General features: G+C 50.3%; 1 protein-coding gene across 1 annotated transcript in view; it reads right to left on the bottom strand.

Moving 5' to 3' along the window:
* The window catches only part of LOC311353795 (uncharacterized protein), a gene marked incomplete at both ends in the record, with an annotated part of 125,423 nt that overhangs the window by 622 nt on the left and 112,301 nt on the right, over positions 1 to 12,500 (bottom strand). Inside the window, one exon of the mRNA XM_084473613.1 lies at positions 4,378 to 4,584. Within this exon, the coding sequence (XP_084329739.1) occupies positions 4,378 to 4,584 (207 nt within the window). The remainder of the gene's footprint in view (positions 1 to 4,377; positions 4,585 to 12,500) is intronic.

The raw sequence follows: 12,500 nt of genomic DNA, 5'->3' as shown, positions 1-12,500 counted from the left end.
GTAAATGAAGCTCTAGAATTGAACGAGTGTTTCAAATGCCAATCTGTTTCTGGTTTTGTAATGCCGACACTTTGTGTCTGCGATGAGTTCCTGCACAAAAACAGAAGAGGAATCACTTCTTTGAAAACACATAAGTGTTTGTGAACAAATAGTGAAGTTCACCCAGATGTTTGCACTTTCACTACTAAAGGAGGACACACGTTGGGTATTATCTATGAGTTACTATCTACTGAATCTATGTGGTTTACAGAAATAAAGACAGGGTCTGAAGTAGCAAAGTGTGTGCCTCTTGGCCGCGTGAGCTGAGTGAGATAACTCGTTTTGATTTCAGCTGAAGACAAACCCTTTTTTTTTTCATTACTGTTGCAGTGGTGGTCCTGACAACCTTTAAAAAAAGTCATCTTACTGTTGTTTTGTCGCAGTGTTTGTACTGTAGGACTGCTGTATGCTGTTGTACTGAGCTGTTGTCACGCCCTCTTGGAGTGTGTTCCTTGGCGTGTACTTGTCTCTGTGAGGTTGTTTGATTGTATGCCTCAGTGACCAGCCTAGTTTCCCCCCCTCCTCGACGGTAAATAAAGTGTGTCGAACCACACTGATTGGTTTACATTTCAAAGTCCTAATGTATTGCCGTAGATGGCTATCATTTTAGTTTCATAAATATGGTAGATACTTTGAAACCGTGCATTAGTTTTTACCTGATCACATGCGTGGGTAGTCTTTAAACCGCCGCCCCATTGTTACCGCTGCCTGTTTCTCGTCGTCAACGCACTGAAATAACCTGTTTGTTAATATTGTGTTACAACCGCCGCCCGGTGAAGGTCTCTCACGTCCCACATTCGCTCCTGTCCCCAACTGAACCAAAGCAAACACTGCAGTACCGACCTGGCCGTACTTCTGTTCTGTGATTCTACTGAACCGTCATTGTCCTCCTCCTCCGTCATGCTAATGCCAGCGTAAACACATGACACATTGCATGACGTGTAATGACAAATACGGCGTTTTATTGAGCAGGAGCAGGTGTGTTTGAGGTTGGACCACTGTCAGGGCTGCTCATAATGCAGTCTTTAGGCTGTGGGCCGGAGGTCGGGCGGTGAAGAGAAGCGCAGCACAATGAGTTTGACCTCAAGCACATTCACACTCATCTCCTAAACAAAACCACCAACCGGGGACGAACTCTCTCTCTCATCTTTACTGAAACCTGACACGGACGAAAGCTCTCCAGGTGTGTTGAACAGACAACAAAACTAGTGTAGTGTAGTGTGTGTGTGTGTGTGTGTGTTTCGGGGTCAGTTGGTGTGTTTTTAGTTGTGTTAAGTATTCATTTGAGACAGGAAATGTTTTGTCCGTTGGCCCAAGAGCTGGGATATTGTCATCTGAAGAAGGCTGGTATTGTTTGTGAACCACAGCCAAAGCCAAAGTCACCAAAGTCAAAGTCACCCAAAGCATTTGTTTAAAGTTAAATCCACCAATCTCATATTAAATGGACAGGTCTGACTCTGGCTTTGGGCGAGATGAGATATTATTTGTGTATCATCTGGTGTCCAACCATCACGTCTCAGATCTGAACTTTCATGACACTTGACATTTGAAGCAGTGACACTAGTTCTAGTTCGACTCAATAATTCGGAGCATGTGTTTGTAGTGGATCCATGTGTAACTCAGTGTCTCCGTCCCTCCGTACGCCCCGGCCCGCCCTCCCGGAGCGTTGTGGAGGTGATGCAGCAGCACTCATAATTGGCATGTCTCGTTCCGCTTCTCCTCCGTCGACATGGCAACAGCCCCCACTGGAGACGGTTTGGGTACGGCTCTGTGCATACACACGGCATCCCCCCCCCTCGCCACCCCCCCCTCGCCCCCACCACCCCGCCACCCGGGGACCAATTACCCCCTGCTAGTGGCAGCAAGCGGCAAGTTGGAGCAGGGATGCAGTCGCGAGACAACCGCACCCCCCCCCCCCACCACCACCACCACCACCACCACCACCACCACCACCACCACCACAGCCCCCGCCTTCCCCTCCCCACTCCCCCCCTCCCCCCTGTGTGATTTTAGGATTACATCAAGCAATACAGTGAGGCTTTCCATCTCCGCACATCAGAATCATGAACTCACGCACACACTAGTCGGTTCAACCGGTGCCCTTGACTCATGAAATGCGTGCTTTCCTCCGCTGCCAGCCAAATTAAAGTCAAAGTCACCCAAAGCATTTGTTTAAAGTCAAATCCACCAATCTCATATTAAATGGACAGGTCTGACTCTGGCTTTGGGGCGAGATGAGATATTATTTGTGTCATCATCTGGTGTCCAACCATCACGTCTCAGATTTAAACTTTCATGACACACTTGACATTTGAAGCAGTGACACTGACTAGTGACGCGTGCGCGAAGGAAAAGCACACATAAGGTCTTGTGTACAAAATGTTTGTGCCACATTTACATTTTGTACGCGTAGACCTTCTGCGTGCTCCGCTCCGACCGCGGAGGAGGAAGCTGTTTGTGTTCCGGGGGGCCTAACGAGCGAGAGGGCCGACGACGGAGGAGGTGGAGGAGGAGGAGTCACACGCCGGCTCTGATCAGACTAATGAGGGCCCTCGGACCCCCGACACACCTGGGCTACGGCCTCACGTTTCCTTAAGACAATGTAGGGCCTCCGTAATTACCTCCCAGGCACCTGAGCAGACCGGGGGGAGGGGGGGGGGCAGGTAGGGCTGGCAGGTGGATGAATCAACAGGCAGGAGAACAAACAGATGCTGCATGGTGGGCAAGAGGGAGGAAGAGGGGGAGGAGGAGGTGAGGAGGAGGTGAGGGGGAGTTGAGGAGGTGGAGGTGAGGTGGAGGTGGAGGGGGAGGAGGAGATGGAGGTGAGGGGGAGTTGAGGAGGTGGAGGTGAGGGGGAGATGGAGGTGAGGGGGAGGAGGAGGAGGAGGTGAAGGGGAGGAGGAGGTGAGGTGGAGGTGAGGGGGAGGTGGAGGTGGAGGAGGTGGAGGAGGAGGAGGAGGTGAGGTGGAGGGGGAGGAGAGGAGGAGGAGGAGGTGAGGGGGAGGAGGAGGTGGAGGTGAGGGGGAGGAGGAGGTGAGGTGGAGGAGGGGGGGAGGTGGAGGGGGAGGAGGAGGTGGAGGTAGAGGTGAGGTGGAGGAGGAGGGGGAGGAGGAGGGGGAGATGGAGATGGAGGGGGAAGAGGGGGAGGTGGAGGTGAGGTGGAGGAGGGGGGGGGGGGTGGAGGTAGGGTGGGGTGGGGGGGGTCCAATTAGGGGAAATAAATAATTGACAGATTGAAGGACAGACTGTGGTTCTTGTTATCTCGTGATCCGTCTTATCTGGCGTTGGGGCAGTATGTAACGTAAGACCTACGGAGGAAACACTTCCCTTAGCGGCTACGGCTGTAAAACCAGTCTGATGAAGCCCTGATCGTGACGAGAACAATGAACTCTGTGGGGACGTGGTTTTGGTTGTTCCTAGATTTAGAATCTGCGTCCATCCCTCAGATTCTGTGTTGCAGTCGGCCTCGTCCGTTCCAAACGCTTTAAGTAGAGGGACCGCTGGGGTCTGTGTTCCTCCGGTCACACTCCAGAAGCTCTTTTGATCGTCCACTCCTCTTGAGGGGGGGGGGGGAAGTACAGCCGTGCATCGTGTACGTTAAGTTCTGTCTCTCTGTAAGTAACACCACGGATGTCAGGCAGCAGCACGCCTTGCCACACAGCATCAGAGAGGGCTGCGCGTCGACATGTGAACATAACGCGGGAGAGAAGCATTTCTGCCACATTTGTTCAACATTAGATCCACTAATCTAATGTTAGTTATTATATTCTTGTTAGCTATTCTCTTAATTATTAGTATTCATTAGTTGTTTGTTCGATCCTACTCTGTGTCTACCTGCCCACCGTTATGAGAGTATAATGTATAATGAGTATAATGTTGTCACTGCTACTGTCCACGTTCTATGGTCGGTCTGTCACCTGGGCTGGAGCTGTTGTATGGACAACATGTAAATGAGCTCTGAGCTATCTCTGCCACACTGTATTTATTGTACATGGTCCGTGTTCAACAAACACGTATAAGCTGGACAGGGTGAGATATAATCAGACACACTCTTCAGTGTGTTGTACCTGGGAACTCTACCTGTCCCTTGTGCCTAAAACATAAAGGTGAGCTCAGCTGACGTTGGCTTAAGGTGCAGGCCTACGGCCCATAAAGGAAACAGCCTACATGTGTTTGTAGTGTGGGCATGTGTGTGTCCGTTTGTTTGTTTATCTGTGTGTGTGTGTATGTGTGTGTGTGTGTGTGTGTGTGTGTGTGTGTGTGTGTGTGTGTGTGTGTGTGTGTGTCTGGTCTGTGTGGGTGAGTATGTCTGTTTGTGAGTGTGTTTGTCTGGGGGGCGGGGAGTGTGTGTGTGCATGTGGTGTGTATCTGTAATCATGTGTATCTGTGTGTGTGTGTGTGTGTGTGTGTGTGTGTGTGTGTGTGAGTGTGGTGTGTGTGTGTGTGTGTCTGTGTGCGTGGGTGTCTGTGTGTGTGGGTGCGTGGGTGTGTGTGTGTGTGTGTGTGTGTCTATACGTGTGTGTGTGTGTGTGTGTGTATGTGTGTCTATATGTGTGAGTGTGGTGTGTCTGTGTGTGTATGTGTGTGTGTGTGTGTGCACCACACCACACTCACTGTGGTGTGTGTGTGTGTGTGTGTGTGTGTGTGTGTGTGTGTGTGTGCACCACACCACACTCACTGTGGTGTGTGTGTGTGTGTGTGTGTGTGTGTGTGTGTGTGTGTGCGTGCCTGTGAATGAGTTTGTCCTGTGTTTCAGGCTGTGGGTGAGTGCAGCACTAGTGGTGAACCTGCTGGCGTCCTGCGTTGCGTGACAGCGCTGGTAGATAACCATCAGGTACCCAAATGACCCCTGCCGCTGCGGGCTCCTCTCTGTCCCTCGGCTGCCATGCAAATGAGCATAAACAAAGTGGAGCCTTCAGACCGGAGCCTTGGTGGGGAGAGGAGAGACGGCCGGCCTCTCTCTCTCTCTCTCACACATCAGGTCCGGTCGTTCGTTGAACTGAGACTGTGTGTGTGTGGTGAGAAGAATCCTCATCTCGTCAAACCCTGAAATGGACTTTTAAAGATCTGCTCATCCCCTTTGTGTCCTCAATATGAACCTTCTATTGCAGTTGAGAGTAACGGGAACTACATGAACGTCCAGTTCGTCATATGAGTATATAGTAGTTCATATGAGTATACAGTAGTTCATATGAGTATATAGTAGTTCATATGAGTATACAGTAGTTCATATGAGTATACAGTAGTTGATATGAGTATACAGTAGTTCATATGAGTATATAGTAGTTCATATGAGTATACAGTAGTTCATATGAGTATACAGTAGTTCGTATGAGTATACAGTAGTTCATATGAGTATATAGTAGTTCATATGAGTATATAGTAGTTCATATGAGTATATAGTAGTTCATATGAGTACACAGTAGTTCATATGAGTATATAGTAGTTCATATGAGTATACAGTAGTTCATATGAGTATACAGTAGTTCATATGAGTGTCTAGTTGTTTATAGAGCTTTGGTGGGATGGTAATAAGAAAGACAATACAGCTTAATGATATCTATCTTCATTTTTATTAATCATTGCTGGTCTTGTTTCTAGAAATGATAAGCGACAATAATGACGTCACCACAAACACAGCAATGTGTCACACGCAATGATGCGTCGAGGAGAGGAGAGAAGAGTAGACAGAACTACAGAGAGACGACCGATAGACGTGAATACAGACAGACACAGACAGACAGACAGACAGACAGATATACAGACAGACAGACAGACAGACAGGCAGATACCCAGACAGAACAGACTGATCAAACCGATAGATAGATAGAACAGATACAGTCTGTCATAGTTCTACAGGTAGGAGGAGTGATGTATAGGTCATATAAGAAATGGTGTAACCTGTCCTAGTTCTACAGGTCAGTAGTGTGTTCTGTAGGGGCTATAAGTGTCCTACAGGTCAGTAGTGTGTTCTGTAGGAGCTATAAGTGTCCTACAGGTCAGTAGTGTGTTCTGTAGGGGCTATAAGTGTCCTACAGGTCAGTAGTGTGTTCTGTAGGAGCTATACGTGTCCTACAGGTCAGTAGTGTGTTCTGTAGGGGCTATACGTGTCCTACAGGTCAGTAGTGTGTTCTGTAGGGGCTATAAGTGTCCTACAGGTCAGTGGTGTGTTCTGTAGGGGCTATAAGTGTCCTAAAGGGTCAGTGGTGTGTTCTGTAGGGGCTATAAGTGTCCTACAGGTCAGTAGTGTGTCCTGTAGGGGCTATAAGTGTCCTACAGGTCAGTAGTGTGTTCTGTAGGGGCTATACGTGTCCTACAGGTCAGTAGTGTGTTCTGTAGGGGCTATAAGTGTCCTACAGGTCAGTAGTGTGTCCTGTAGGGGCTATAAGTGTCCTACAGGTCAGTAGTGTGTCCTGTAGGGGCTATAAGTGTCCTACAGGTCAGTGGTGTGTTCTGTAGGGGCTATAAGTGTCCTACAGGTCAGTAGTGTGTTCTGTAGGGGCTATACGTGTCCTACAGGTCAGTAGTGTGTTCTGTAGGGGCTATAAGTGTCCTACAGGTCAGTAGTGTGTTGTGTAGGGGCTATACGACTCTCTGCGTCCCGGCAGTTAACCACACAGTGCAGCTCCACCTCAGCAGCGACCACACCCCAGAGAAACAGGATAGGGCTCTGGCTTTGTGCTCATTGTTGAGGAACTAATCCAGACAATTACACCTCAGGACCTATCGCGGCTGCTGGTCCCCCCCCCCGCGCCCAGCCCTAGCCTAGCCTAGCATTGAGGTAGCCCCCCTGCCCCCCCGCCCCCCCCCCCCCCCCACCCCCGCCGCCCCCCACCCCCGCCGCCGCCTTACCCACCACCACCACCACCACCACCCCCAGAGTGATGGACTACATCTCAGGTGTATGGAGACCACCACAATGCCCACCCCCCCCCCCCCACCCCGCTGGACCCCCCCCAATCTGCCACCCGACCCCAGAGCCTCCTTTTCCTTTCCTCCTCCTCTCTTCTCCTCTGAACCCGGGGCCCCCCGCCCCCCCGCCCCCCCGCCCCCCCGCCCCCCTCCTCTCCGCCCGCTCTCTGTCCCCCCCCCCCCTCCTCCCGCCCCCCCCCCCTCCTCTGTTACCCCGGCCCGGGCTTTGTTCACCTGTCGCTCCCACTGTCAGCTCAATGGGGTATTGTTGGGCCTCCAGGAGGAGAACCAGGGTGTGTGTGAAACGACGAGGCGAGAGAGAAAGGAGAGTACAACAGAGAGGGAGGAGGGAGGAGGGAGGAGACGAGGGGAGGGCAAAGGGCAGGTATTTCAGGTTACGGCGGCGGCGGCGGCGGCGGCGGCGTTCCGTGCAGGTCCGTCTAGGAAGTGGGCTAAAGGTTTTAGAGCCTCTCTACGGTCTGATAGTAACGTACATCATGGACGCTGTGTGTGTGTGTGTGTGTGTGGTGTGTGTGGTGTGTGTGTGTAGTGTGTGTGGTGTGTGTGTGGTGTGTGGTGTGTGTGTGTGTGTGTGTGTGTGTGTGTGTGTGTGTGTGATGCGTGTGTGTGTCGTGTGTGGTGTGTGTGTGTGTGTGTCTGTGTGTGTGGTGTATGTGTGGTGTGTGTGGTGTGTGTGTGGTGTGTGTGTGGTGTGGGTGTGTGGTGTGTGTGTGTGTGTGTGTGTGTGTGTGTGTGTGTATGTGTGTGTGTGATGCGTGTGTGTGTCGTGTGTGGTGTGTGGTGTGTGTGTGGTGTGTGTGTGTGTATGTGTGTGTGTGTGTGTGTGTGTGTGGTGTGTGTGTGTGTGGTGTGTGTAGTGTGTGTGGTGTGTGTGTGTGTGTGGTGTGTGTGGTGTGTGTGGTGTGTGTGTGTGTGTGTGTGTGTGTGTGTGGTGTGTGTGTGTGTGTGTGTGTGGTGTGTGTGTGTGTATGGTGTGTGTGTGGTGTGTGTGGTGTGTGTGTGTGTGTGGTGTGTGTGTGTGTGGTGTGTGTGTGTGTGTGTGTGTGTGTGGTGTGTGTGTGTGTGTGTGGTGTGTGTGTGTGTGGTGTGTGTGTGTGTGTGTGTGTGTGTGTGTGTGTGTGTGTGTGGTGTGTCTGTGTGTGTGTGGTGTGTGTGTGTGTGTGATGTGTGGTGTGTGTGTGTGTGGTGTGTGTGTGTGTGTGGTGTGTGTGTGTGTGTGTGTGTGATGTGTGTGTGTGGTGTGTGTGGTGTGTGTGTGTGTGTGTGGTGTGTGTGTGTGTGTGTGGTGTGTGTGTGTGGTGTGTGCGGTGTGTGAGTGTGGTGTGTGCGGTGTGTGTTGTGTGTGTGTGTGGTGTGTGTGGTGTGTGTGTGTGTGTGTGGTGTGTGTGTGGTGTTGTGTGTGTGTGTGTGTGTGGTGTGTGTGTGTGTGGTGTGTGTGGTGTGTGCGTGTGTGTGTGTGTGTGGTGTGTGTGGTGTGTGCGTGTGTGTGTGTGTGTGTGGTGTGTGTGTGGTGTGTGTGTGTGTGGTGTGTGTGTGGTGTGTGCGTGTGTGTGTGTGTGTGGTGTGTGTGTGGTGTGTGTGTGTGTGTGGTGTGTGTGTGTGTGTGTGTGTGGTGTTGTGTGTGTGTGTGTGTGGTGTGTTGGAGAATGAGTTGGAGGTGGACGCTGGTGCAGTTTGTGTTTTCAAAGGAACACAAGAGACCATTCCCACAGGAGAGGAACTGACATCATAAAAACACGCAGTCACACACACACACACACACACACACACACACACACACACACACACACACACACACACACACACACACACACACACACACACACACACACACACGCACACACACACACGCTCACACAACAAGGTACCTGGGGGCGGATGAGAGGAGTGCAGGGTGGGGGCAGGTAAACTGCAACAGAGGGAGTCGGCAAAGGGTGGGATCAAGTTTTGGTCTCCCGCTCCCATTGGCCGAGAGCCGCGCCGGAGACACACCTGTGAGCGCCAGAGGCTAAGGAGATTGGCTGCGGCCGGAAAATTACACCTGTGGGGGGAAGGGGGCCAGGCTACATGTAAACCAAACCCTTTACAAATTCGGTCTCTCTTCTTTGAGGAGCTTACTCGCCTTACGACCACTGAAGGGGACTCTTGGAGGACGACGACGGACGACGGCGGCGGCGACTTTAACCGAGCAGAGCCAAAGACTCGACGCGGCGGTTTAACTCGCCGGGCGGACCTCCTCCTTCGCTTTGGGGCGGTCCTGTTTCCGCGTTGACTACTAGCCCCAGCTGCGACGGCGACGGCGACGGCGACGGCGACGGCGGCGGCCACCTTCTAGAACAGGGGAGAGGTTTCCACACAACAGAGGTCGACTGTCTTTTTCAAGCAAGAGGAGCAACGAGGAACGACTAGTGGACGACGGCGACCGAGCCCCTGACACAATGACGCCTCTTGTCCTTGGTTTTTACGGCTGGGTGAACACACCTGGGATGGACCCCCGGCCGCCCACTCACGGTGATTCTCTCTTTATTCTACTTTTTAATTTTTTTTTACGTCTTTTAAAAAATACGGCAACCTGTTGCTCAGCTAGTGATAAGGTGTAGCGGAGACATGTGTTGTTTTATTGATTAACGGCCGCGTACACCACAAAGCGGAACGACGACGCGGCGGTGACGGCGGCCCTAAACTAGGTCACGTTGAGGAGCCGTTTGTCTGACGATATACAAACATCCAGTTAGTTTCGATGGGAAGGAGCGTTCTCTGTATCAGATTCCAGTTCCATTTAAACAGGGAGAAAGGACGGGAGACAATAGAGAGCTAACTCTCATTCCTAAACCGGCCCGACCAGTCAGGGCAGGCCAGGGCTCACTGCCAGACGTGTCAAATAATATGGATGTAAAATCCGGTTCCTTTTTCTTTTTTACAACGTTAACGTATATTTTGGCATAGGAAGGGGTGTATTAAAGTTTAAAATGAGTTTAAAAAACCTAGCCTATTTAATGAGCGACATTTTCTATGCTTTCTTATGGAACGGAAACGGAACAATTGAAAACTTATTTCTACAGTTGTGGTTTCAAAATGTATTTCATTTACTGTGTGTTAACTACAGGTTGAATGGAGTTACTGCTAAAGGGATCTATAAATACAACATATCTTGTATTTTTCTCTTTCATTGACTAGCATTTAAAGGTTGCAAATTGATTTAAATATTTAAAAGAAAATGTGAAATTGAAGACTTTGGCCTAGTGTAGTATAGACGTCTCCCTCGTAAGATGTCTGCTCAGCTCATCCATTTTACCTCCAAGCTTCAACTCGCCAGCTCAGCCTGGCTGAAGCGTTTAGTCAGCTCAACTACAGAGTCAGTCTCAACAACAAGTCTCCTTTTTTTTTTTTAGGGCATTTATTCAGCAATCCCTTCTTTACACAAAACAACGTTTTTTTTCTAGACGTGTACTTGTGCAGTCTGCAAACGGCCCTGGGGGGGAAAATGGAGGGAAAGTGTGCACTGTACTGTAGTGCAGTGCTGAATGCAGCGGCGAGGTGGAACACTGTGATTGGTGGAAAAGGGGAGCATTTGTTCAATTCTTTCATCCACCGGAATAGCAGTGAGTCACATGATTGTGAGCAAGTGTACAGGGGGATGACAATAGGGCGGGCAGCACAGGAGAAAGGCAAGGTTACAAAATGGTGGCCCTTACTTCTCCGTGGTGACTCTTATTGTGTTTACTTACAGTTGGGCACTTGAAGCCAGAGCGTGAGTGACACACACAGAGAGGAAAGGCTATCCCTTATCTCCAAATGGGGTTACAGGTTAACTTAGAGCACTTTTTCATTCAGTTGATTGCTTGAAAGACAGTGTGACATAGTGGTGGGATCACCATTTAAAGTTGTTCAGTTTATTATGAACTTCTGAACATTCTTACATCTTTACATTGCTTGCAATAATTACAGATTATTAAATAATAAATTACTATTATACAATTTGAGATTTTTTTTTTTTTAGAATTTAAACCATCAATTCTAGATTTCAGACACATTTTTTTTATTCATTTCCACTTCCTCTTTGGCAGAAGCCAATTTAAAACAAGAATTATATTAAAATAATTATTAAATTATTCTCAATTATTTTGATAATTTACTATCTTGCAACTTACAACACACACACACGCACACGAGAACATTTCAAAAGCTACAGACGCATAACTTTAAAAAACCACCTGCAGCTTCAAAGGCTTTAGTGTGAAGGAGAAGGACCTGAACTTTTCCCAGCGTAGCTGAACTTTTTCCCAGCCGTCCTGCCGTCCAGCCGGCCTACCAGCTCGGCGGTGGCGTCCACCACTTGAGATATGTTCCCACTCTTAACTAAGGTTTTGGATTTCAACCGGCCTTTGTTTGCCCACAAAGACACCAACTATTGATTAAGGGCAGGCGGGTGTAGCCCTACCTATAGGCTTGTTCATTTCACACTGGAGTCAAATTCCAGCGGAGAGGGCTGGGTTACCTGGTCACACCCCACCACCACCGCCACCACCACCACCACCACGGCCCCAGCATAAAGCCGCGGCCCAGTGCTGCCCCAGTACAGCACTGGGAGCTCCCAGGGAACACAACCAGTGCAGTGTTCAGACCGGGGTGGGGGGGGGTGGGGGGGGGGTGAACCCCGACCCGATGCTGATTAGAACGGCACGGCCAGCCTTCACAGGAGATTTGGACAAAAAAGCAGAATTACAGAAACTACAGACTACAAAAAAAAACTACAAACTGTGAGGAGTTTGGTGGAGGTAAGAGGGTGGGGGCGGGGGGCGGGGGCGGGGGTGGGGGTGGGGGCCGTGTTTGAGGCTAGCTGTTTGCTCAGGTAACTCTTAGGGAACTCTTGAAACAGCCAACGGTTCCCTTTGGTGGCCATTTTCTTCCCTCCCTGGAACAGATGATTTTTAACTTTTCTGGCTAATCCTTTATCTCTTTTTTCCCTCTCTTTCTCTCTCTCTCTCTCTCTCTCTCCCGCCCTCTCTCTCTCCCTCTCCCCCTCTCTCTCTCTCTCTCTCTCTGTCTGTAGTTCCTCAAAGGCCTGCCGCCGTGGTTTGTACGACTGATGATTAACTAAATAGAGTCTGGAGAGCGGGTTCTACTTGGCTTTCTCATTTCATGGGGTCCTGACCGGCCGCGAGGAGCCCCGTCCAGAGCTCACAGGCCACTGCTTGGAAATTCAAGACCTCTTTTTTCTCTCTCTCTCTCTCTCTCTCTCTCTCTCTCTCTTTCTTTTTCATCCCCCTCCTCCTCCTCCTCCCCCCCCCCCCCCCCCCCCTCTCTCTCTCCGGCCGTACCCAAACTCTCAGCCGTCGGTTCTGTTACATTCTTTCCTTGGGGTACCTTTTCATGACGGTAAGGTTACAGGTGCGTTCTCCATTTTTGTTCTCCATCTTGTTTCAGTGAACTTCCCTCGTTCCCTCATGTCTGCCTCATGTCTCTCGCTCTCTCGCTCTCTCTCTCTCTCTCGCTCTGTCTCTCTCTCTCTCTCTCTCTCTCTGTCT

Source organism: Micromesistius poutassou (genome assembly GCF_964030765.1).
Source record: "Micromesistius poutassou genome assembly, chromosome: 10".
NCBI lineage: Eukaryota > Metazoa > Chordata > Actinopteri > Gadiformes > Gadidae > Micromesistius > Micromesistius poutassou.
Note: the sequence above shows the minus strand (reverse complement) of the source record. Positions and strands in the feature narration are given on the sequence as shown.